Source organism: Talpa occidentalis, unplaced genomic scaffold (assembly GCF_014898055.3).
Source record: "Talpa occidentalis isolate TD23 unplaced genomic scaffold, MPIMG_talOcc4v2.1 talOcc4.13, whole genome shotgun sequence".
In the NCBI taxonomy this organism is placed as follows: Eukaryota; Metazoa; Chordata; class Mammalia; order Eulipotyphla; family Talpidae; genus Talpa; species Talpa occidentalis.
This window is the reverse complement of record NW_023601322.1, coordinates 8,596,028-8,621,310: the sequence shown is the minus strand read 5'-3', so window position 1 is coordinate 8,621,310 and position 25,283 is coordinate 8,596,028. Positions and strand designations below refer to the sequence as shown.

General features: G+C 48.9%; 1 protein-coding gene across 1 annotated transcript in view; it reads right to left on the bottom strand.

Moving 5' to 3' along the window:
• Positions 1-1,541: 1,541 nt before the first annotated feature.
• The window catches only part of KDSR (3-ketodihydrosphingosine reductase), a 33,515-nt gene continuing 9,773 nt past the window's right edge, over positions 1,542-25,283 (bottom strand). The window contains exons 4-10 of the mRNA XM_037508439.2: positions 23,435-23,500; positions 23,147-23,242; positions 13,279-13,470; positions 7,485-7,568; positions 4,515-4,598; positions 3,976-4,077; positions 1,542-1,988 (exon numbers count right to left, since the gene is read on the bottom strand). Of these exons, the coding sequence (XP_037364336.1) occupies positions 1,869-1,988; positions 3,976-4,077; positions 4,515-4,598; positions 7,485-7,568; positions 13,279-13,470; positions 23,147-23,242; positions 23,435-23,500 (744 nt within the window). The 3' untranslated portion in view covers positions 1,542-1,868. The remainder of the gene's footprint in view (positions 1,989-3,975; positions 4,078-4,514; positions 4,599-7,484; positions 7,569-13,278; positions 13,471-23,146; positions 23,243-23,434; positions 23,501-25,283) is intronic.

Sequence of the window (25,283 nt, the reverse complement as noted above, 5' to 3'; positions counted from 1 at the left end):
CCAACATTCAAGCAACGCTTATGAGGAAAGAATAAGATTGGGAAACATCCAGATAATGATGTAACTGTTTTCTGCAACTTAGGGAACTGCAGCCATCACTCCGTGTTGGAGACTGAGACCCCGCGTGGCCAGCAAATGGAGACGAAAGATGCAAGAGACCACGGTGGCATCAACCCATCACATACACTGCCACGAGGTCACTTCGATATGAAGGAACGGCTTCTTGTCTGTTTTTAAAATATGCCGCTCTCAGATCTTGATTAAAGACACCAGGGATTTAAAATCATGAGACACCTTGCTTCTTAAAAATGAAGTCATTTTTAAAGTGAAGAGGTGCAAAGTCTCAAGAGCAAAATGGTTTGGTATCGTTTCTAGGTCTCAGTCTTTTGCAGAATTTTTTTAAACAATAAAAAAGCCCCCTTTTCAAAAGTAGTGTTTTTTTTTTTCTCACCAAAGTGAGCTGGAATGTGCTCCTGTGTCTGGGGGGGTGAGGAAAGGGAGGGTTAAGATAAGGGTGACCGTCCTGAGGCCGTGGGGCACACAGGACAGACGAGAGGACAAAGCAGGTGACAGTGGCTAATGCTCCCGGTAGGCACTTACTGTGGAACCCCACTAACCAAACCACACCCTGTAATCTGGAAACATTTGTGGGGCCAAGAGGACTTCCCCAGCTGTGCTGGGGCTGCAGCGCCCAGAGGATGTCTCGGGTAGGTGGGGGTGTCACAGAAAGAACGGCCAGGGTGGGGGAGTGACCATTTCATTTCAGAAAATGAGCATCTTCAAAATTGACCTGGTCGCCCTACATTTTTCTCACTGAGTAAAATTTAAATAGACTCGTCAACCTTTCCTAAAAGCTACATATATGCTACGAGAAGGTCACACTTTAAAGTTTTTCATTTGTTTAATTCATTCGTGAATTTAAAAAGTCAAAAAAGCAGAATGGGTATTATTTTCTTTTTTCTTTTCTTTTCTTTTTTTTTTTTTACAAAAATATCATAGCAGATAAGCAAAACTAGAATGGAAGAGACGGGGGAAAAAAAACTGGAGATGCCATCAGGGAATGCAGGAGCCTAGCTCGTCATGGCCATGGAAGAAATTGTAAACTTTTAAGCTTCTAAGATTTTATTTCTCTTCAGAAAACATTTTCGGAGGCTGCCTTCCCCCGCGGATGGAAAATAAAAAGTGCCCTAGCGTTTGTGTCTAGAGCAGACAAGAAAGCATTATTCTCTTTCCTCCTGGTGAAGACGTCACTCCCTCCCTCCACGGCTTGCCGCTCTCATCCCCCGGGGAGTTTCATGGGATCAAAGAGAGAGAGAAGACAGGAGGGCCCACCCGAGCCAGGGACATTATTGTGCATTCAGGCTCACTGGTATTGTATTAAACTCATCTGGAATAAAATACACCATGTTTTGTTTTGTTTAAAAAAAAAAAAAAAGCCCAGAAACCCATCAACTGCCTTTCATGGAATGTTAAAAAAAAAAAAAATCCTCAAAACCTCGGATGAGTCATAAAGTGCATTTCTGCACTTGATCTCTGGGGGGGGGGGGGGGGGGTTGTGATATACAGGAATAAATAGCAAAAATCTAAATGACAACTCTGGAATTCTGCTCTTCACCCCGCGCACAAACCATCCTCACGTCTCCGGCTCAGAGCCGAGGACCCCGCGCGCCGTCCGCGTTTGCATAGTGTTAGTGACAGTGTCTGGGAAGGAGCCCCACCCCGCTCGCAGCCAGGTCTCTGCAGAGACTGGTCCCATCTCACGTATTCACAAGTATCACATAAGTGTCTGTAGGTCAAAAAAACTGGGTCCCAGGTAGCAGCAAGCTGTTCAACTTATTTTGACACAGTCTTTCTCCAAGGGATAAGAATTAGGCCGTTTTGTCTGCAATTTCGGATTTTGCTCTCTGCATCATGCAGCGACGGACTATGCTGTCGAAGCTTCCCAGGTAAAACAGGGCGATGGTTCGGAAGAGGCCCATGGTGACCACCTGCAAGACAGACAGACCTTTGAGCTCATGCACCAGCACAATAGTTCGTGTCAAGGGATTTTCGATATGTCTCTCTCTAACAAACAGCTTCTGAGGCAAACTGCTGATCAGCTCTGACGACAAGCATAAGGGAAACTGTCACCATTAACACCGACTCGGAACCTGTTGCTCTGTCCCTCACACACAGAGACCAGACGGGAGGCCGGGGGTCAGTCTGATTCATCGATTCAAATGACACAAGACAGATACTCTTTTTTTTTTTTTTTCCTGTGTAGATGAACTGGGGTGCAGGCCAGAGGTGCGGAGAGCAAGAGGATCCACCAGAGACAGAGTGGGGAGCAGAACAGGCAGATCCACTGAGATACGCTGCTGAGGGGAGCAGCGGGCAAAACAGGAGAGGTCTGCTGCACCCTATGGGGTCAGCTCCCTGGCTGGGGACTGAACCCAGGCCATAGTGGTGATAACGCTGGGACTCAATCCCCAGGTCACCAGGGAGGCCCTGAAGACAGGTATTCATAAGAGACAGGGACACAGCAGGGGAGAAGATGTGCTCCAGCATCTCGAGTACCAAACACCAGTCAAGGCTCTTGGTTTAAAATGAACGTGATCAGATCCTGTAACAGGTGCTAAGAACATGGACGGTCCCGACTCAGATGGTTCGACTGAATGATGTTTTGACTTTACAAGGTGCAAGAGGGACGCTCATTCAGGGGGAACTGAACTTCAGGTTTGGAATGTTGATCATTTCCCAGGCCGACCTGCCCCAGGGGAGGAGGAGCTGGGGCCAGCCGCGCACCAGACCAGGAAGCCGGTTCTGGCGGGAGGTCGGGCGGCTCAGGAGGAACTCCCTGCAGAAGGTGAAGCTGACGGTGTCTGGTATCTCTGAGCAGGGACGAAGACAGTCGTCATTAATAATACATACAATAGGTCGATAATAGTTTCAGGGAGGATAAGAGGGTGCACGAGGAGGAAATATTAATTACGTGTATTACCTCGTTTGGCGGAACAGCACTGAAAGAGCCGTATAATGATCCGCTCGGCTGTGGACCTCGCCCAAACCGCAAGACAACTAAGGAGGAAGGGAGCGTGGAGGGCAGGCGGGAGGAGGGGCAGGAGAGCTGAACCTGCATCTTTCACAGGCGCTGTCATCGCCTGATCCCCAACCCAGCAGAGCCAGCAAAGAGCCTTCTCAGCGTTTCATCCGGCGACGGGAGGCAGGCAGGGGAAACGCTGAGGGCAGAGTGTGCGGCTGCTTCCGAGCAGAGCAGGTGGGACGGGAGGTGGCGCGTGAGGCTGCTGTTTGTGACAACGAGCCTTGGAAACAACCTGATTCTCTGAAACGTGTGCAAGGAGAACTCTGAGAACTGCAAAAGCCTAAGGGAAGGTGGAAAAGACGAAACTCTGGAGGCTGCAGAGAGCTGGGTAACCACCCGCCAGGGCGCGGCAGGAGGCAGGGAGGGATGAACAGCCGAGCACAGGTGAATTTGGGCGCGGTGGACATTCTGGGGCACACAGTACAAGTGGGTACATGTCGCCGCACTTTTGTCTAAACCCACTGGATGGATGACCACCACCAAGGTGGTCTAACATAAGCCACGACCTCAGGGAATAGCGTGTCTCCACTGGCTCTTCAGCAGTGACAACCGGCCATGAGTAGGCAGCGTGATAACAAGAAGTGGGGGAGGTCACACATTGGGGGGACGCCCGTAACCCTAAAGCCACTTAAAAAGAAAAACAAAAGGGGGGGACCTCAAGAGAAAGCAATTATAATGCAGCTTAATGAAGTGCCGACACAGGGTTAGTACAAGGCATTTTACTAACTAATTTTTTAATGCAGTCTTGGCATTTTCTGGAAAAAGCAACACGGAAGGTGAGAGCTATAGGAAGATCAGAAATTGGTCAGAGCGACGCCGGGGCTGGAGGGACACCCATAGCTACAGAGGGAGAGGAGGCGCCCAGGGGCCGAGGGATGCCTGAGCCGGCTTACCTGCTGGAGCCCTTCAGTGATAGAAGTTACTGGAGCCATCCCACAGGTCAGAGCCGAGAGCATGTACCCATCTGAGCCAATAGAACTGTTGAAATTTCCTTGCTGAATAGAAGGAAGAGAAAAGAAAGAGGTAAAGGCAATAATGTGGCGTCAAGTCAACACCCCAGTGAGCGCAGGAGTTTTAGGGGGAACAGGGCTGCAGGGCTCACCAGCTGGCACGGCCCTGGCAGACGGGCTGAACGGCCGGAGGGACCAGGCTCTAAATGTGGGTCCACAAACCCTGGGGGTCCAGAGGCCATTTCAGGTGGTCCAATCTGCTCCTAAGACTAGGAACTATTATTGGTTTTCAGGAGCCTCCAACTTAACAGGGGATCAAGAGCATCCAAGGGAAGAAAAGTAAAATCAAGTATAAGGTGCAACGCATCTGAGGGACGTAACACTGGTCTTTATGTTTGGGAATCAGTCCTGGGACAAATGTCTTTTCAGAAACATGGTGCTACAAGCACGCACCCCGAAAACAAAACAAGGATTGTACTTACTATGGCATCTTTCACAATTTGTTTGGCCACCTGTTCTGGTTTGCAAACAGACGTGGTCTCAGAAATAAGACGAGTCTCCAAAGGCTAAAAGTGGGAAAACATGGACTTATCGGTACCATCATTGATTGTCACATTTAGAAATAAGTAACTCTGACAGCCCCCTCTCGGTTATAAGCAATTCCAGTTTCCATCTTTGAGAAGATGCCTATTTTAGAATCCACCTGGAGTCTAAGTTCATGTCTACCTGGTGACTGTATAAAATGCAGCCCAGCCGCTAACGTGAGGGGCCCTGGCCACTCTGCAGGACGTGGTCCTCCATGGTCTTAGCTCCAGGGAGGCCCAGAGGGCTGGAGTGAGAACACCACACCACCAGCTGAATCCTTGGTGCTGGAGTCACCTGCCTGGGGGTGCTCGCAGACCCCACAGCCTGCCCACACCTGCTGAGCAGGTGCTCTTATGGCCAGGATCTCCAAAGGGGCCTGCAGAGGCCAGGAGAGAGAGAAGGAAGAGGAGACACCAAGAGGGCCCCGGCCCGGCTCCGTGTCTGCTGCAGGCCAAAGCGTCAGACCCCAAATCTGGGCCTTTGTTCTTCAAAAGTTGTCCAAGGTCCCTCTCGGTGGTTACTTAGCTCAAAACGCCTCCCCTGAATGCTGAACTGGCAATAATTTCTCTCTCCCTTCTCTGAACATCCCTGCCTGTCTGCTTATTTGCATTTTATTTGCGCATTTGCTATTTTTTTCTTTTTTCTTTTTTTGCTATTTGCATTTTACTCCTAATGTCTTGGCGGGTGGGGTCTTTCTCCATTTACTTTTGCATCTTCTTGCTGGTGATGTGCACACATGTGCCCCAAAATTCCTGAAGACGGGGTTTCAATGAGAAGTTTCAAAATGAAAGTCTTAAACTGCACAAAACCATACATTTGATTCACCATGTAGGCGTGAAGAAATTAAATGAAATAAAAACCAGAATGTGCTTTCTTAAAATAGAAAAGCAGCACACTTCATAAAAATCAGACCGCTCTTGATGAACCTGAATTAAGAGAAAGGCCCTCTTGAAGGTGCCACCACCTAAGTCTTCCCGAACACCAGCTGGCGCAACGGGACGGGGCCAGACACGCAGCAGACTCAAAAGCCCGTGTGCGCCCCCTATGTGGCTCCCAGACCAAGGCCACCTTCTGTTTACTGGAAGAGTCTCCCACACTTGACTGGAGGGGAAAAACCCAACTCAACAACAGAATGCAGTCCTCGCAGGGAAATCACCCCCTTTGTCAGCTTTGGCTTCTAACTAAAGGACAGCTTAGCAAATGTCATGAGTCTGTGTACCAGATCCCTGCTTACTCCAAGGCAGGACATTTGGCTTAAATTTATTTCTTTGAGACAGCAGTAATTTTAAAAGCGGTCCAGTCAAAGTAAAACAGGAAGGAGGTAAAACTTCCAAGTCACACACATCTCTCTGCAAGCATACAGCCCAGAGCGAATGAAGTCCTGATTCTTACATCACTGTGATTCACAATTATGAAGCAATACTGTCAGAACAAAAGCAATCAAAGCCCGTGCTGGGGGGAGCAAGTTCTGACCCATTCCTTTCTCCCCCACTTCTGTGTCCGTTTGCTCAGACACTACTTGTGACAAGGTAGAAAGGGCCCCTGTGAACAAAGTGCAAAGCTTGTTGGGCTCCGGATGACTGACAACCCCCCCGACATGTAATGTGAAGGTCCAGTGGTGACAAGACCAGGGAGAAAAGGGAAGCCACAGAAGGGGATAGTGAGCAACCGGGCAGTGCTACTGGAGACACAGAGGGCCAGGGGTGTCCTGCGGCGATGTCCAGGCAGAGATGGAAACATGAGCTCGAGGAGCAGAAGGGACGAGACTGAGCAGAAGACATGTGGGCAGGTGGCCACAGGGGACCTTGGACACCTCCAGATGCTGTTCTAAGCCACTTTCTTTGCTTTTTGTTTTTTACTGTCATTTTGAAACTCCTAATTAAGGAATTTTTGAGCACATGTGTGTATGTCACCAGCAAAAAGATGTGAAAGTAAGTGAAAATCTTAGGAAATACAATGCAAATAGCAAAACAGTAGTATTTCCCACAGCAGGACACACAGCCACTACCAATTCGTTTTCAATTAGTTAAAACCGAACATAATTTAATATTCCATGTCTCAGTCCCACTAGCCAGGTTTCCAATGTGGTCACCACATTGGAGAGTACAGAGACAGAATGTTGCTTTCACTCCAGAACATTCTATTGCACTGGTTTTGGGTCTATGGGGGTGTTTTTGTTTTACACAAAAGGGTTTTGACCAGGCAGGTGACATGATCCAACTTAGGCTTTTAAAGGTTCACTAGCTACTTTAGGAAGAAGAGACCCCTGAGGCTGTAAACAAAAGCAGGTCATTTGAAGGCTTCAGTGGTGGTTCAGGTAAAAATACCAGTGACTCTTGCCAGGAGGGTGGTAGTAACACGTGCAGTTAAAGAAATGAAAGGCAGGACTGGAAATGTGTTCTGAGATGGAGCCAGGAAGATCTATAGGTCAGCTGGGTGTGTGGTGTGAGGGATGGGATCAGGACCAGCCTTCAAGGCCTGCTGTCTGGGGTGCCCCTTAAACCACCCAGTGGAGACAATCAACCAGTAGCCAGGTACTTCAGTTCAAGGGAGAGAATGCTATTTTTCAAGAATATCATGGCACTAATTAAAAACTGTACCCTCGATCAGAAAAAAAAAAACCCTAATTAATTAAATAAGGTTTCAATGATAGTAGCAAAAAGCATATTCTTTGAAAATAGGGCTGCATTCCCCAAGATTTCAAATGAATGTTCCAGAAAGTTTAGAGGCCTCCAGTTAGTACACAAATTGACAGGAACTCGGTTGCTGACTTATGAAAAATAAGATGGGCTGGCAGCTGGAAAGACAAATTCAGAAGAGGGGTTCACCATACAGAGACTCAAAATGGGGTGCAGAGGAATGCTCACCTTTGTCTTGTTTTCTTCTGCAAAACCAGGGGTGTCGGTGTCTGGCGGGTAGGCAACTGTGATGTAGACATTATATGGCTTCACCTGCAGTGCAGAAAGGACACGCGCCGCTTCAGTGACAGAGGCAATCCTGCACCCTCCCTTACCAACTTGCACTGGCGGCTGGCATCCCTCATAGACACTGGCCTGGTTTTCTCAAGCGGTAACGAGGCCAATGTGAACCGCCACTGACTGAGTCGGCAAACTCCTGCCCCAGAAGATTATTTAGAAGAAGGCAACAAAGTTCAGCCAGCCTCCACTCCAGAAAACAGCTGACCCCAGGAATGAAATCCCCCTCCTGTGTTTCTCCCACTGCCACTGGCCGGGCGGAGACCCTGGGAGCTGTCCAGGAGGAAAGCAGACAGGGCTTAGGGCCTTCTGTCTCTTTTCCCACCCACTGTGCCCCAGTCGGGTGTTCAGGGCAAAGGGAGGGCCGCCTCTCCACCCTCAGACCATGCATCAAGCTTTTCTGATGATTTTAGCCACGAGTATTGAGATCACCCAACCCCTGCCCCCGCCCTGGCTGTGCCTCCCCAAACCCAGGCACAGAATTACACCTTGCACCAAGATGTCTGCCTATTCTGCAATTCCTTATGGAGCCAATGCCATAGGGAGTCAGGAGAGATTCCTTCTGCAGAACCCACAAACAGGATTCTGCCCCTGGGCCGGAACCCCCAATCACACCACCAGGGAAGCACATCCCCTGCAGACAAACTCAATCCTTATTTACATGGGAAAACTGGCCCCCACCCCCTGCCCCTGCTTCTCTTCACATCTCCCTCCCCTCTCTGGAACTCCACCTGCTTCTCCAAGTGTAAGAACAGGTGCTGAGACCTGTTTACCTCACCACCAGGCCCCACACTTAACTGTCCTGCCATAAACACACCCCCAAGAATTCCATAAGAGTCACCTGCTGATCAACCAAGACACACCACCCTTCCCACGGTCCCCATGTTGGAGCGGCTCTGCTCCCTGCTCTAATCCTGCCCTGATTGCTCACGACACTAAACAGTTGGAAACAACGTAAATGCCCCAAACAGACAAATGGATCAAGAAGACGTGGTATGTTTGCATGGTGGAATATAACTCAGCAATCAAAAAAGATAAAGTCATGCCATTTGTGGCCACATGGATGGCGCTGGGAGGGACTAAGTGAAAGAAGTGAGAAGGAAGAAGAAAAATATCAGATGGTCTCACTTACAGGGGGAATATAGGGAAGCCAAAGGATCACGAAAAAGACAAAACTTGCAGGCAAACTGTAGCTGTGAGGCATTCAGCAGAGGAGGGAGAGCGAGAGGTGTCAAAACAGAGGAGAGACAAGCACAAAATGGTCACAGGTGTTAGGGTGATGGCAAAATTCTGGGGACTACACATGAGGGGAGAAATCAAACACTGTCCAAAAATAAACAATTAAAAAAAAGATTAAAAGCATTATAATTCCTTTTTTAAAAACCCAGGTGTGGACCTGTACCCCCAAATCATATACAGAGTTATAGACCAACGTTACCTCAATTAAAAAAGAAAATACAAGGGGGGAGGGTAAAAAAAAAATACAATAAGATAAGGGAATAAAATCTCTGCCATGACTTTGGTTGGCTATTGGCCTCCTGTTCAGACTCCATGAAGAAGTCCTGGGAGAGGGAAGTGACAGGCAGTGGGGGCACCAAGAGCCGGCAGAGGACTCCTGCTCCCTCACCCACAGCCAGAGTGGCCTGGGCACCCTCGATGACAGCCTTCTCTCCCCAATCCCTCTGGGATGAGCAATTGTGCCCGGGGGGAGGGGTGTCAGAGGCACCTGAGCAGAAGTTCCTGGAAGGTGCACTGCTGTTTGGGGCTGGCGTGAGAGCTCCCCAACTTGGCACCTACGGGCATGTAGCTTCAAGGTCCAGCTCTGCTCATGAACAGCCGGGACTGGGGCCAGGGAGGCTGATGAGCAAGCACTTTCTCTTCCACTTGCTTTTGAGATGGTAACTTTAAAAACTGACCCCCCACCCCCCGACCCCGGCCTGCGCAGCGGTTGAGCGCTGGGTTGCGAAGCTGCCCGCAGCCTCTGTAGCTGGTTCGATCCCCGGCTGCCGGTGAGGGTCCCACATGGCGCGCAGACCTCTCCTGCCGCCTGCTGCTCCCCTCAGCAGTGTACTTCGGTCCTTCTGCCTGCTCTGCTCCCAGCTCTGGCTCTGGTGAATTCTCTCACCCTCCCGCGCTTCTGACTGTACCCAGTGTTTGTATAAATAAATAAATAAATCTTTTAAAAAAGAAACCATCAAAAAAAAAAAAAAAACAGTTCCCCCCATAGGCCTGCCCTCTGTTGTGCAGAGACCCGAGGAAAACAGCAGCAAGAAAAGCCTAAGAGGCCGGCCAGGGGAGGCCTGAGCAGACTCCTCAGACACGGTGGTTTCTGTGCCGCGCCCCTATCCCAGGTCCCCATTAAGTGAGGACTCAGAACAATCTTCTCCTGGGCTGAGAACACAGGCGGTTGGGGTTGGGGTTGGGGGAAACCAGGCTGGGAGCCTCTGTGCAATCATGAACCCAAATAATCATCTCAGCCTATGTTCAGGTGGCCCCAGGTGAGCAGCCTGACCGTCTCAGCTGTTCATCCCAAGACACTTACCCAGGGACTGCGTGTGCCAGTACCCTCCCAAGAATAAAGCAGAAGGAAGTGAACTAAACAGAATCCCCGCCGTCCCGAAGCTTAAGGTCTTTGGAAACTCTTGGCCAAATAATTTGCTGCGATCTAAATACACTAAACTATCTTCACCTTCCTTTAAGCTACCGATCCCCTAACGCCAGAAGAGGAAGCGAGGTTGGCTTCGCCTGTCCTCGCCCAAGACAACGCCGGCTTCCAGCCAGCCCCACTCTCCCGGGGCCATGCGACCCAGGGCTTCCTGCCCTGCCTGCCCCTCGGTGGCCCTGTGGGGCCCATTCTCTGCCCACTCCCTCCCGGTGTCCTCTCCGTCATCTGGCTCGCCCTCAATCAGGAAGATGACCACTGGCTTATGAACTGATCTGTCATCAAAATAACCCCAAGGTAGATGTGTCTTCCTCACCCACTGGACGGGAGGGGGCTGGAGAGCTCAGAGCCGGAGACAGAAGGCTCCCGAATGCAAGCTCTTTCAGACCAAGCTGGGAAAGATGGAGGGGGCGCGGGATCAGGACTGGAGGGGTAGAAAGGAGACCACCGAGTTTTCTTTTGTCTGCGCTACCAAATCTTCAGCAACCACCCACCTCAAAAGTCCACTGTCCAAAATGATTAACTTTAAAATTCTTTTGATGATATAGTTGCACCTAAAAAGCCTCAGCTGAAAAAAAAATGCCAACAAAGCATCCCTTCAAAGTTACTCATTGTACATAACCCGCTTCTAGGGTCCTGCTTGTAGTGCGGGGGCACTGGGTGGGGAAGACAGGAAGACTTAAGAGCTAATTAAACCGAAAAGGATTACGAAAGGGACTTAGCTCTGGAGCAATTCTATTAGCGACTCCATTGTGAAAACACAATCGCTTTGCCCAAACAGACTGGCTTCCCCGGGCTTCAGAAACACAACACCCTCAGCTTGGAGGGAAACAAGGACTGTCGCTTCTACCAAGAACACACTCGACTTTGGTTATTGAATTTACTTGCCCCAAAACCTATTTTTCATGGTTCTTGTTCATTTTAGTTGTTGCTTACAGGGGGACATTTTTAATGGCTGCCGAGCTTGGAGCCACGTCTGGCCGGCCCGGGCTTCCTGCGGCTGCAAATCACCTCGTGACCAGGAGGCTTCGGGGCTGTCTGCACCGGCAGCGCCTTCCCTCCCCTTCTCTGTTAACATCTCTGGTGACCCAAGTGGAGCAGGCCGCCCAGGTCACGCGCTGCGCCCCAACCAGCGACTCCTGAAGTGGTTGTGCAGGATCAGACGCAGGGAGAAAAAAACCCTAATGAGCAGATTTGCCCTTCCCTAAGGACCTCTGGACCGACCAGGTTTTAAGGCCAAAGTGAAGGGCTAGGGCGAGCAGCCAGATGGATCAAGCACATCCTGACCTGAATTAAGGTCACTCCTCGGGCGGCACAAGAGAGGAGCAAGTCGAGGAACTCGTGGAAAACTGAGCTTTATGACCTGCAAGGTGGCATCACAACATCTGCCTCCCATCTCTCGAGTTGTTATAAAAATAAAAATGGCGATGCACATCGGAGCTTTGCAAGGGAAAAATGACAGAAGACACACAGGCGTTCTCATCTGAGATTTCATATCCTTGCCGAGCTGGCTGAGCCCGCCTGGGGTGACCTGCCAGCGAGGAAGACGACGGGCGAGCTGATGGGAAGGACATGTACAGCCGGGTCCTGTCGGGATGAGAAGGTCCCCCGTCTGCCGGTCCCCAGGTGGCACATCAGGAGTCTGCCTCTGGCCTGAGCACCCTCTGGACCCCGAAACTCGCCCAGCATCTGGACAGCTGTGCCAGTGCCACATACCACTGGCGCTTCTCCAGGGGATTTTCAAAAGCAAGGGCAGCAAACTATCGTGCAGAGGCCAAGTCTGGCCATCTACCTGCTTTTTCTTTTTTAATTTTTTTCCCAAGATTTATTTATTTATGCATACAAGAACTGGGGTACAGGCCAGAGGTGTGGGGGGTGAGATGACTCACCAGAGACAGAGTGGGGAACAGAACAGGTGAATCTACTGAAATACACTGCTGAGGGGAGCAGCGGGCAAGGCAGGAGAGGTCTGCTGTGCCGTGTGGGTTGCTCCCTGGCCGGGGATCAAACACATGCTTCAGTGGCTGCGGACAGCTTCATAGGTTGCATCTTAACCCCTTAAGCCACCAGGGAGGCCCTGCTTTTTCTTTTCTTATTAATAAATTTTTCTTGGCGTAATACTGGTCTATAACATAAATTGACATCTGTGCATTCTACAGCATGATCACGCCACCAAGGTCTAGTTCCCATCCATAATGACATGGCGGACCCCTCACCCATCCATCTCTCTCTCTCTCTCTCTCTCTCTCTCTCTCTCTCACACACACACACACACACACACACACACACACATCCTCTTCCTCTCTGGTCGCCTCCCCCGCACAGCCACACAGCCTCACCTGTTCATTTACCTGTGGCATGTGGCCGCCTCCCTGCCACCAGGGGAGTCGTGAGTTATTGTGAGAGACACTGTCTGGCCCTCAAAGACTGAAATATTTACTATTTTCCTTTACAGAAATTTTTTTTTCCTGACCTTTTATCTAAGTCCCCAACAGGACCCCAGACCACACACTTCCCGTAAGACAGATCTTGAACTGAATTCTCTCCTGGGCTTGCAACATCACCGTGCAGTGTCCAGCTTCCCGCAGTGTATACAGCAACTGAAAGAACGTTCCCTTGCCCTTTGCAGCATGTGATTCTGGATACATATGAGGCTCTCTAAGCACCCCCAGTGTGACAAGATGCCCACCTCGCAGCACACGGAGAAAACACCTCTACTGAACAAAGCACCCGGTAAACCTCACGCATACTCACACGGCGTCAGTCCGACAGCACTATGAAGCTACTAACAGCACTTTGTATATTAAACAAGCAAATCCCTCACGACCATTCTGCATCTGTCATAACTATCACCGTTCTACCACGACAAATGGAAACTAAACGCAGAGGGTGGGTCAATTCACTTTCACTAATGTCGAAGCACAAATCTCTGATTTAACACGACACGTGTAAAGGAGCTACCCGCAAAAGAGGCGTCTACTGTCGAGTGGAGAGAAATAAATAAAAAACTGAACAGAGCTTTACCTCCATCTGCAAAGCTTCGGCCAAGCCCCTGATGGCAAACTTGGAGGACGAGTAGGCTGTGAACCCGAACAGCCCCAGCTGCCCTGCCTGGGAGGACACAAACACGATCCGCCCCACTCGGCGCTCCTTCATGGTGGTGATCACGGCCCGGCTGGGGTACACGCTGCCCAGGTAGTTGACGCTCATCAGTCTCTGCAGGGAAAGAAAGGCCACAAGTGTGAGCAAGACCCCAGCCCCGCTCATGGGGATTCTGCTTTCCAGACCTGAGTTCTTCCAAGGAAGCCCCGAACTGCCTGCTCTATGAATCTGAGTGACTGAATGACCACAGGCTCCCAGCAGCACCGTGATGAAGCCTATTTCGTCCTGCATTCTCTGAGGGGCCGTGGTATAGAGATGCTGAAACAGGTCAGAATCAGTTTTCTGCTGCTAAGAAGTATATGTGCATTGCAGAGAATGCTTTTTTGCAAGGCAATTTCCAAATAGTTCCAGTCCTATTTGTTCTAAGCTAAAGAAAGACCACAAAGAGACTAGCACAGCGGTTAACAGCCTTGGCTCCAGCTTTTGCTGTGACACCGATGCCTTATCGAAGACGGGTGCATTCTGAGAAAGGCATGGCTTGGACAACCTCACCCTGTGGGAATGCACACCTAGGCCACCTGGCTGATGGCGCCTGGGTCAAAAGCCTGCACATCCTGTTACTGAACAGTGCGGGCAACTGTAACACAAAGAGATCTGGGTATCGAAACAGATGGAAAAGGCCAGAAGAAAAAAAAAAAAAAGAGTATAAAAGATAAAAATGATGCACCTGTACAGGGCGCTCAACATAAATGAAGCTTATAGAACTGGGCGTTGCTGGGTGAGGGAGAGGGTGAGAAGGCCGAGGACCGGAGTGGACACTACATATTCTATAAACACTGGATACTTAGGCAACACAACTAAAAAGATTTCTTTCTTCAACAACAAATTAACCTTAGCTTACCGTAACTTCTTGTACTTGAGAAACTTCTTACTATTTAAGCCTTCTGACTCTTCTGTAATAACACACAGCTTAAAACACAAACACGTACAGCTTTACAAAAATATTTTTTGTGCATAGCCTTATAGTCTCTAAGTTCTTCCTACTAAAATTATCAGACATTATTTTACTTAATTTTCTGTGTGTTAAAAACTAAGACACCCACACACGCAGCCCAGGCCCACGCAGGGTGGGGTTAATATCACCATGTCCACCTCCACACCTCCTCCTGCGGGAGGGTCTTCTTTGGCAGTAACCTGCATGGAGGTCTCATCACCATGGAAACGAAGCCTTCTTCTGGAACACATCTGAAGGACCTGCCTGAGGCTCTTTTAGAGTCATCATGTTTTCCAGAAGCATATTCATGATGATCTTCTTGGCTAGTTCCTCTTTTTTCATCATACATTTGCTTGTACGCCATGAACATTTTAACTTTTTACTTGTACGCCATGAACATTTTAACTCTATTAAAAAAAAAAAAAACTTTTGGGGGCCTCCCTGGTGGCGCAAGGGGTTAAGCACCTCACTATGAAGCAATCCGTAGCCTCTGCAGCACAAGTTCGATCCCCAGCTGGCCAGGGAGCTACCCATATGGCGCAGCAGAGCTCTTCTGTCTTGCCCGCTGCTCCCCTCAGCAGTGTATTTCAGTCAGTCTGCCGATTCTGCTCCCCACTCTGTCTCTGGTGAATCCAATCACACCCCCACGCCTCTGGCCTGTACCCCAGTTCTTGTATGTATAAATAAATCTTTAAAAAAAAAAAAAAAACTTTTGATGTTAGGGGCCCACATTTCCAGACTTTTTAAGGGACCTGTTGAGGCCTGCAAAGGCTCTGTTAACCCCCTCGCTGTGAATTTTTCTTGGGGTTCTTTCCCTTCCCCTGCATCTGCCTTGGCTCTCGCCTTTCCCTCAGCAATGCCTTCCTGTCCCTCATCGTCTGTTCCCCAGGAACCTCCTGCAGGTGCTCCTCAATGTCCTCCTCACCCCAAGGGGTGGAAGGTGCTTGCTATCTCCGCAGGCCTTGATGATTTCTGCGTCACCCCATCCTCAGCAAACCCTTTGACGTCACGGACAAACACGTTGAGTGTCTTCTCCAGATGTTGTTCCCACACTCATTGGTGAGCTCACCCCAAGTCCAAGCTAGGATCTGGATGCACATGATGATGTCATCCTTCCGGAACTGCATCAGAGTCATCCTCAGCTGCCCAGTAGGCCGGGCAAAGGTCGTCCCAGGTCATAGGCCTTAGCAGTAGCTATCCGTCCTCAAAATGCTCATCATCACTTTCAACAAGGAAGATGAAAGTCAAAACCCCAGGGAGATGGCATCTCACACCCATGAGAATGGTGTTCATTAAAAAGACCTCCAGTAATAAGTGCTGGAGCAGATGCAAAAAAGAGGAGCTTTAACTCAGGCTGGTGGGAATGTGAACTGGAGCAGCCATCTGGCAAAGTGGTCTGGACTTACCTTAAAAAATCTAAAAATGTACAAGAATAAGCTGCAATGCACATGTAAGAACCACCCTCCCTGCCAAACCATTTCCTCTACAGGAAAACACCAATGACATAGTCTAGGTCGCTAAAAAAAATCAGGTCTCCAAGTTTGTTTGTTTTTTTTTTAATCAGACTTTATGGCACACTCTCCCTGTGCTAATTGCAGCCTCCAAGTGTTTGGGTGCCAATTGCTGGAGGCAAAAGCCAGTTCTAGCTATGCGATTTGTGCCTTCATTTTCCTTGTTCTCTCTTCCTCCCAAATGTTGAGCCCTTTGCTTGTGGATGCAAGTCCAGTCCCCATCCAGGTCTCTAAGTTTAATTCAAAGCATCGATGTTGTTGCCATTAAAGCTGATGTTTGCATTTAAAAAATAAAACTAAAAATGGATGTTTGGGGGTGTCTATCTGAGGAATATGCAACCATCTACTCTAAAATGTTTCTGCTCCATGATGCTTACAACAAGCATTAGTTACAACAGGCAGGACGTGGAAGCAACCTACGTACCCACCGACGGGGCTGGGTTAGGAAGGTGTGTCTATCCACACGAGGTGAAGTGACTCAGCTACAAGGAGAATGAGATGTGGCCATTTACGACAAGATGGCAGGAGCTGGAGGGAATGACACGGCGCAGACCAAGTCAGAAAGATGAAGACAGCTACTGGACAAGTTCACGTATCTGAGCAAGGTAAGAAATCAAAGCAGATGGAACTGATAAAGCAAAATAATTATAAACGAGCAGACACTGCAAGGGAAGCAGAGTTTCCGAGTTTAAGAGGCAGGTGGGTAAGTGGTGGAAAGAAATATTTTGAAATTAAACATTAAGATCCCAGACACTTGACACCTGGCCACTTCCCGTGAACAACGGGCCGACCGCACAGAAGCCAGGGTCACGGGGTCACCCCGCCTGATCTCCCCTAGAAACACAGGCGCAGAACAGGAGACTCTGACCTCAGCCTGACTGGGGACTGGAGCTGTGGGTTATTTCCTCTCTCCCAGTCCCACCCTTACCTGCCACCTTTTCTTCACTTGAAAGGTGCCGGATGGGTCTTTGTGTTCTCCTGAGCACCTTTGAGTCCCTGGACCCCAGAGGATTCAGTGGATGGGTGATCCTTTCCAGGGGAACTTGGGGATGGGGAAAGAGGGGGTCTCCAACAGGTCAAGCATCTACACCTTTCTCACGGTATCCTCTTATGGAGGAGGAAAGTGCTGGGTTTTCCTGATTACGTTCCATGTCACTGGCACCTACTGCAGGGTTTATATATTTTAAAAAAGCTGCCATAACTCCTTGTCCATTGGTTGAATCAAAGAGGCAGTGTTTGGAGAAACACTTCTTTCTAATTGGGATGAAGCTCACTGATAAAAAGATGTCCAAGAGCATTATCAATAATAAGCACTACTTTCCGCTCTTCTTTGCTGGCATAGCAATTCAGGAGGGCGTCTCGGAAGGAGCCGGGTCCCCACGACTTGTTACGGCTCCTGCAGTGTGCCGACAGCGGTGCTGACCGACAGGCCTGAAAGCCTCGGGGTTCACTGTACCAGATCCTTTGCAGCCTGCAGTTTTCACCTGCAGCCTGCAACATGGCGCCTGGGCAAGACTGCCCTCCTTAAAGTCTTAAAACCTGGCATTCACTTGATCTTAAGGATGGAAGTCTTTCCAGATATCTCTTTCCTTAACAGGAGGGTTTCATCCATGTTGAAGACTTGTTCTGGCAAGTAATGTCCCTCCACAATCAGTTCATTTAATTTCCCAGAATTTTTCAGGTGCCTTTCCACAGTACTACTAGCAGTGCCACTCACTCTCGTTATGCAGTAATGATTCCCGCATGGTTTAAACCACTCAAAGGTTGCATTAAATTCAACATGGCAGTTGGGTCCAGCCTTCTCTTTCAACATTGAAAACAAACTTCGTGCTTGGTGGTGGTTGTCATGGTGCTGAGGGAGGTGCTTCTGAGTCTAGGCCCACCCAGGCCATTGCAAGTTTCTGCACAGCTGACACAGGCCCTTCTTGCATTTGTGCTTGTTGCTTTGACAGAGGCAGAATCTTTAACAGCTTCCAGCCACTTTGTTCTTGTTCTAAGGGATGACAGCTCTGATGAGAAGGGACATGCTGGGCTTTGAGCCGCACCCTCACTGCTTTTCTACTCCCTAGTCCCTTATCACTTTTAACTTCACTGCCAGGTCAGTCATTCAACCTGCACTCTTACCTGCACAGCAGCACTGGATTTTGTTAGGTTTGGAGGCCACGATGACACAGGTGTTTGAGGCTGCTGGAGTCAAAAGCTCTGACCTCACGGCAGCTATGACATCACCAGGTGGCAGGGACCTGGGGACCACAGTGTCATCTTGGGGCATGTGACTGCATGACCCAGGATGATGCCAAGTGACACACTCTACTCATCTTCAGTTGAAAAGGGTTAACACTGGAGCTCGCACAAGCCTGCAGCAAGGACTGAAACAGGCGAGGCAGGAAACCCAGGCCTCTGACCCACAGCAATTCTCCACCACTGTCGGCTCTCATTTAATGATGGAGAAGAGCTTTTCAGGTGCCAAGGATGTATTTTTCCCTCGCCCTTCATGTTTTCACTTGAACATCCAAGAATCTTTAAAATGTTTATATATTAAAAATCTTGCAAAAGTATTAGCTTGATTTTCATGTAAAACAAACAATTCCTTAAGGACTTTGAGTCAACCATGAAATGTCCATGCACTAGACAGAACATTCAGTGACTTTCAGAAAGGATGATCAGAAATACTAGGAGCAACGGGGAGAAATATTTATCTGAAAATCTAGAAAAAGCAGAGAACACACTGTATTTGTACTATGGTGGAACTATTTCAAATATTAAATCAAAGTACATGTGCACAGGTGCAAAGCCAAGGAAACAGCAAATTGCAAGTGACTGGGCTAGGCTCGGCCATTTATTTTCGAAATGTCTGCTAATCTCATTGTATTCTTTTGATACTAAATAAAAATGCCCTAAAATTTTGAAAAAGGATGGCATGCCAAATGCACACGTTTACCTCAGCTCCCTGCAGAGACCCCCCTCAGTAGAGAAATCATTCCTTAAGTCAACAACCCACAAGAACAAAGAAAATAACAGCATGGACACTTTGGAAATGGAAGAACAGTGCTAATTCTCAGAAAAGCTGAATGCTTAGCAAGAGGCAGAGCAACTGAAAAGCAGGGTTAGAACTCAGAATGCCCCAAAAGCTCAAGTAGCGCCAAGAACCTCTAGGGGCAGGAGGGTGGGCTTGGGCTAACAGCAGGACTGCTGACTAAGAGTCTGTATTAAACAGAGAGACAAATCCAGTTATCATCAGAGGTTCCAATGTCCCCCTTTCAACAATTGCTAGAAAGTGTGAAGACAAAAGCAGCAAGACTGGAGCGGCGCTTCGGTCAGCAAGGTGATGGCACGCACAGGACACTCCACCCCACACAGCAGCTGTCAGGTGTGGTGGGCTGGTTACAGCACAGACCATGTTCTGGGCCGTGAAACAGATCTCAACAGAGTTACAGGGACTCAGCCCCACAAAGTATGCCAGCTCACCCCAACGGTTATTAAATTGGTAATCTATAGGAGAAAGATTTCTGGAAAGTCACCCAAATACTTGAAAATGAAACCACCCAGCTCCCAAAACCCAAGGGTTAAAGCAGAAAATAAAAAGGTGGTAAGTATTTTTAACTGGATGAAACAAAAAGAAAAGAGAAAGAAAACTTCACAAAGATGGCACAGAATGTGAAGGAGGAAGCCCCTACCCTGCCCAAAGCAGAAGCCAAAGCAAAAGCTTTAAAGGCCAAGAAAGTGGTGCTAAAAAATGTAGGAAAAAAGTCTGCATGTCACCCAGCTTCCATCACCCTCTGTCCACCACCCGCCCCTTTCAATGGTGTAAGACACTTAGACTCCAAAGGCAACCCAAGAAGCAGGCTTGACCCCTACACCATCATCAAGGTCCCTCTGGCCACTGCTTAGCCATGGAGAAGACAGAAGACAACAAACTTGTGTTCTTGGTAGAAGTCAAGGCCAACAGGCACCAGACCACACAGGTTGGAGAGAAGCTCCATGACACTCATGTGGCCAAGGTCTTCGCCCCGGTCAGACCTGAAGGCGGCGTGTTCCAGGGCTCCTGACTGGGATGCTCTGGGTGTTACCAACGCAGTCGAGAGCATGTAAACTCAGTCCAGCTGGCTCAGACTAACTGCATTTTTTCACCATTAAAAGAAAACTACAGCGACCACCATACTTACTGGTGAAAGACTGTACGCCCCTCCCTAAACTCGGGAGCAAGACAAGGATGATTGTTTTCAGCAACTCTAGTCAACACCAGACTGCAAAGTCGAGTCTGTGCAATAAGGGCCTCCAGATGGGAACGAAAGAAGCAAAACTTGCAGATGACATGGTCTGGGATGTAGAAAATCCAATGAGCAGTAGCAGATTTAACAGAGTTCAGCAAGATCCAAGGCCCCCAACTCAAATGACTTCTCTGCATGCGCCATGAGCACTGTGCGGTTAAAATGGAAAAAAAAAAAAAGACACTGGCCTCAAAAAATATGAACAAGTGAAAAAAAAGATGTGGGAGCCCCACACACTGAAAACTACACAACACTGGCTGAGAGAAACGCAAGAACAGCTAGGCAAAGGGAGACAGATGTCTGCAGAGCGCCTGCCGTCCCCATCGAAACCGTAAATACCCTCACCAACACCCACGGGAAGACACAAGACGGGGCTCCGGGAGCCGCGGAGAAAGCCATGCTACAGGAAGGGAAGGGCAGCGCGTGCTCGTGACCACGTCTACTGTGGTGAAGGGACACGGGGCGGCTCCACCAGGGCCACAGCTCCGGGTCCAAGCGCAGAGGGAGCCGGCGCCGGGCTCTCCGTGGCCTCACCCTCCTGCGGCCCGACAGGAGACGCGTGGGCCCGGCCAGGCCCTGCCGACCGCATCTTAGGCACGCGTGGACGCTGATGAAAGGAAAATAAGAAACCAATAAAAACACGTAACGGAGGGAAAATCCATTCCAGGCAGAAGCGAGGTCTTCAGGGGACCGGCCCGCAGCCTCCCGGGCGGGCGGACACGCAGATCCCAGACGGGCACGGCGGTCGGAAGGAGAGCTGAGGAGGAGCCGATGAGGAAAGGATGATTTCCCTAAACTGACGCTGCTAGTGAACTGGGAGGAGAAACCATGAGCGCTAAGACGGAAGCAGATTTATTCTCATGCCAAAGTCCGCCTTCCCCTGCCCCGGCCCTCGCTGCCAGAAACAGGGCGAGAGACAGGCTCCGGGGCGCGCCCCGCGGTGCAGAGGCGCTGGCACTGGAGCCAAGGCCACAAACTGAGACTACTTTGATTGCACACGTATGTATTCTGTTAATGAAAGAGAGGACACAGCGTGAATGGGAGACGGAAGGCTGAGAGTAAAGGGAGTTTCTTCAAGATTCCAATTACGCTTCTTCTCTGTTCTGACTTCTTCCTGCATCTCACCTGCCTGGCGTTTTCTCCTCTTAGCAATACTCACATATATTCACCTGCCGTGACATATTTACTTAGTTCCTGTGGTCTGTGCTCACAGTATATGCCCCACAAATCCCTGCTCCCCAAGGTCCTAGCTTGACAACCTTGCATTTACTGATCAGAACATGCAACCACTTGTACCTCATTCCTCTTTGTCCTCCACATTCGGTCAAGGTGAGTCTATCATCTACACACACACAGCGCTATTTTCCTGCCACCCCATTAAGTCATTTATGCATTTCATGCCTAGAATGCTACTATTTTCCCCAATTGATTCTCTACACAAATCACCTCCTTCTGTTACCTAGAGGTGGGCAGGTCAAGACGACACCCCTTTATGTCTGGTTGATAAAGGGTCTGCAGGTACGCAAGGCCCAGGTAAGTCACCATTATTCCATCGACCTCCGTACTCCCCTGGCTTGACCTTAAATTAGTGAAGGGCACTTTCCTACCATCTTCCAAAAGCAAAAAATAAACACAGGTCCAGCAGTCTCCTTTCGCACAACAGAGGCACAGCTGAACTTCACAGAGTCAAACACCAAAAGCCGTGACTACAATAAAGGACCCATCGACCGTAAAGAAACAGATGGTGGAGGCAACACCAACTGAGAAAAAGTGTTTGGTACTTAAAGATTTCAAACCAGATGCCTGTTTCTTTTTCTTTTTAATAGACACACACAATCTTTTCAAATAGTCGTACAACATCCTATTGAAGGGACACATGATAACTTACTTAACCCATCTCCTATTGAGGAGAATTACTGTTTTTATTTTGACTGTCACTGACATCTTGTACGTACAGTCATGAGCAGCTCAAGGACATTTTGACAACGACAGCCCAGGCTGCACCGTAGCCCCGGTGGCAGGTGGCTTCACTACACAGGCTTCCCACAAGATGCAACCACCCTAGGACATTTTCATTTCTTCAGGGCTGAAAAGACTCACAGCAGTTCCACAGCAAACTTGTTTAACAATATAAATACAGGGCCTCCCAGGGTGGCGCGGCGGTTGAGCGCTGGGTTGCGAGGCTGCCCGCAGCCTCTGCAGCGCCGGTTCGATCCCCGGCCACAGGCGAGGGTCCCACAGTAAATAAATAAATAAATACAATATAAATACAATTTATATTGAACAAGAAAACTCTTTGACTTTCTTAGGTTTTTTTGTTTGTTAAAAGTACTAATACTGGACACGAAAACCCAGCATCCCCTGGCTTACAAAAATCTCTCTTAAATTTATTACCTCCGCGGTATCTTACATCTCGGCTCTCTGTCAGACTGGAGAGTTCATTGCCTTTTTTTTTTAACTGATGGGCCACTGGTTCACACTGAGTGTTAGGAGTACAGCTATATACACTCACAACTATATATTCCACACCAAGCCCCCCACCAAAGGGCCTCATCAGAAAGACAAGAAAGAAGTGCCAGAGGTACCAGGTCCAAGGCCAGTGGGACCAGGTGCTCCGCCTGGCGAGCAAGTGGGGAAAGGGGAATCCTCGTTCGTTGGCGGTGGGAAGGCCGACTGGTGAGCTCTCGGTGGAAAACAGTGGGGCGGTTGCTCAAAAAATTAAAAATGGAAATACCATAGGATCCAGCAATTCCACTTCTAGAATCTGCTCAAAGAAGATGGAAGCACTAATCCAACTGATACCAGCCCCGATGGTCACTGAAGCACCACTGGCTCCCATTTTACAGCTGGGGAAATCACAGCCCAGAAGCTGGCATCAACTCCTAGGCTGACTGGCCACAGCACTGGCACCAAAACCTTATCCCATAAGCAGGTTTATAAAGCCTGTGCCCGTGGCCTTATTGTACCGCCAGTGTTATGTTCACCCAACGCACAAGAACCAACTTTTCACTTACTTCAAAACTACTAACTTCGAGGTCTTCAAATTTTCCTGAAACTGACATTCCTGCACAGTTCACAAGCATGTCCACAGGGCCCAGCTTCTCTTGTGCCTGGAAAAATTGATTACAGAAGGCATTAAGAGAGAGAGAAGAAAACTCACTCAGGCAAATGAATGCCAATCAACCAAACCTATAAAATGATCAAACTTACAGGGAAGATTTACCAACGCCAAGGCACACAGCACAATGGTTACGAACCAATCAAAAGGCAGGTGAGCTCCTTGCTGTCAGCCCAGCTCTTACCTGTTTTATGACATTCTCCACTTGGCTGTAGTCTTGCGATATATCGACTGATATGCAGAGCACCACCTGGGAGAGGGAGAACAGTGATTGAAGCCAGATAGGCGCCTAGGACTTTTATGAAAGACTTCCTTTATTTTTTTTTTTAATTAAAGGTATTGTTTCCCATGGATAAGGAATGTGAATTTGGACGTATAGATTAGTTTTAAAAATCTGAGGACAGAGCAATTAGTAGAGTCATTTTTCGACAGTTTTCACAGGAAGCTCCTTTAAGCCAAGTCAAGGGAGTGTTTTAAGAAATGCTGATCAGGGCCTCCCCAGTGGCGCAGCGGTTGAGCGCTGGGTTGAGAAGCTGCCCGCGGCCTCTGCAGTGCCGGTTTGATCCCCGGCTGCTCCCCGGCCACCGGAAGAGGGTCCCGCAAGGCGCGCAGACCTCTCCTGCCGCCCGCTGCTCCCCTCAGCAGTGTGCTTCGGTCCTTCTGCCTGCTCTGCTCCCCGCTCTGGCTCTGGTGAATTCTTTCACCTTCCCATGCTTCTGACTGTACCCAGCGCTTGTCTAAATAAATAAATAAATAAATAGATAAATAAATAAAATAAATAAATAAATAAATCTTAAAAAAAGAAATGCTGATCAAAGGGTAGAAACTTTCAGGTGTAAGATGAGTATATTCTGGGGATCGAAGTGTCCAGCATGGTGACTGTCATCAATAATACCGCACTGTATACTTGAAATTTGTGAAAGGAGTTACCTAGGATCCACCTAAGTGTTTTCCACACCAAACAGAAATGGTTACTAGGTGGGGCGATGAGTATGCTGATCACCTGACTGTGGCAAGCATCCCCAATGCATATATACACTAACCCATCACACTGTACAGCCGAAATACATGTAATTGCCATTTGTCAATTACACCTCCATAAAGCTGCAAAAATGCTCCTTCTGAAATGTCCCTGATCTGTAAGGGCATAAAGAAGATCAAGGATCGTGAGCAGCCGGGGAGAGGGAAGGATGGACTGAGGGGGGCAAAGGCTCCCTGGGGTGATGGAAAAGTTGCTTCTGGATTTTGGTGGTGGTTTCACCATCTCACATATGTCAGAGCCACTGAACTGTAATCTTTAAATGGCTCTGGTTTCCTGCACATAAATTACATCTCAAGTTGTTCAAAAGAATACTTAAATTACATAAAGAACAGACCGATTAGAGCTCAGCTTTGCTAATGCATAAATTCAGCTGTTAAAAAGAATAACAACAAACCTAATAAACACAATTAAAAACTACTCCCCATGGTGTCACGGCAGAGCCGTGACTGTCCTCCCGAGAGTCAGTATCAGTGAGCTAGTGGAGCGGCAAGATAAGCCGGCAGCAGGACTGGCAGAGGAGGCCCCAGGGAGGGCCTCTGCCCTGAGCCAGGTGTGACAGTATCTCACCAGGCCAAGGGGTAATCTTAGATGGGAGCTGAGCCATCAGCCAAGTCACATTCGGATCTCTCTGAGGTTTACCTGTCGTCCCCAATTCTGGACCGAGAGGCCACTCACTGATTCTCCAGATGAGGGGTCACAAGTCCAGCCCAGAGCCCAGCCAGCAGGCACCTGGCCAAGGTCAGGGGTTCACAGCACAGAGCAGGTGGCGTCGAGGCCACAGCCTGTGCTTCACCCCCCAAAACAACTGCATTTAGTCTTGGAAAAGAAAAAAGGAAGGGAAGAAGAAAAAAATGGGGGAAAGCACCTATTTGGGGGCTTAATTTGAGAGATATTTATGAAACAGAACAGTATTATCTTAAAGTTCCTTTTTGGGGTATTGCTCCTAAATCCAGGGCTTGGGCCTCTGACAGAGGAATGTTCTACGTTCCAA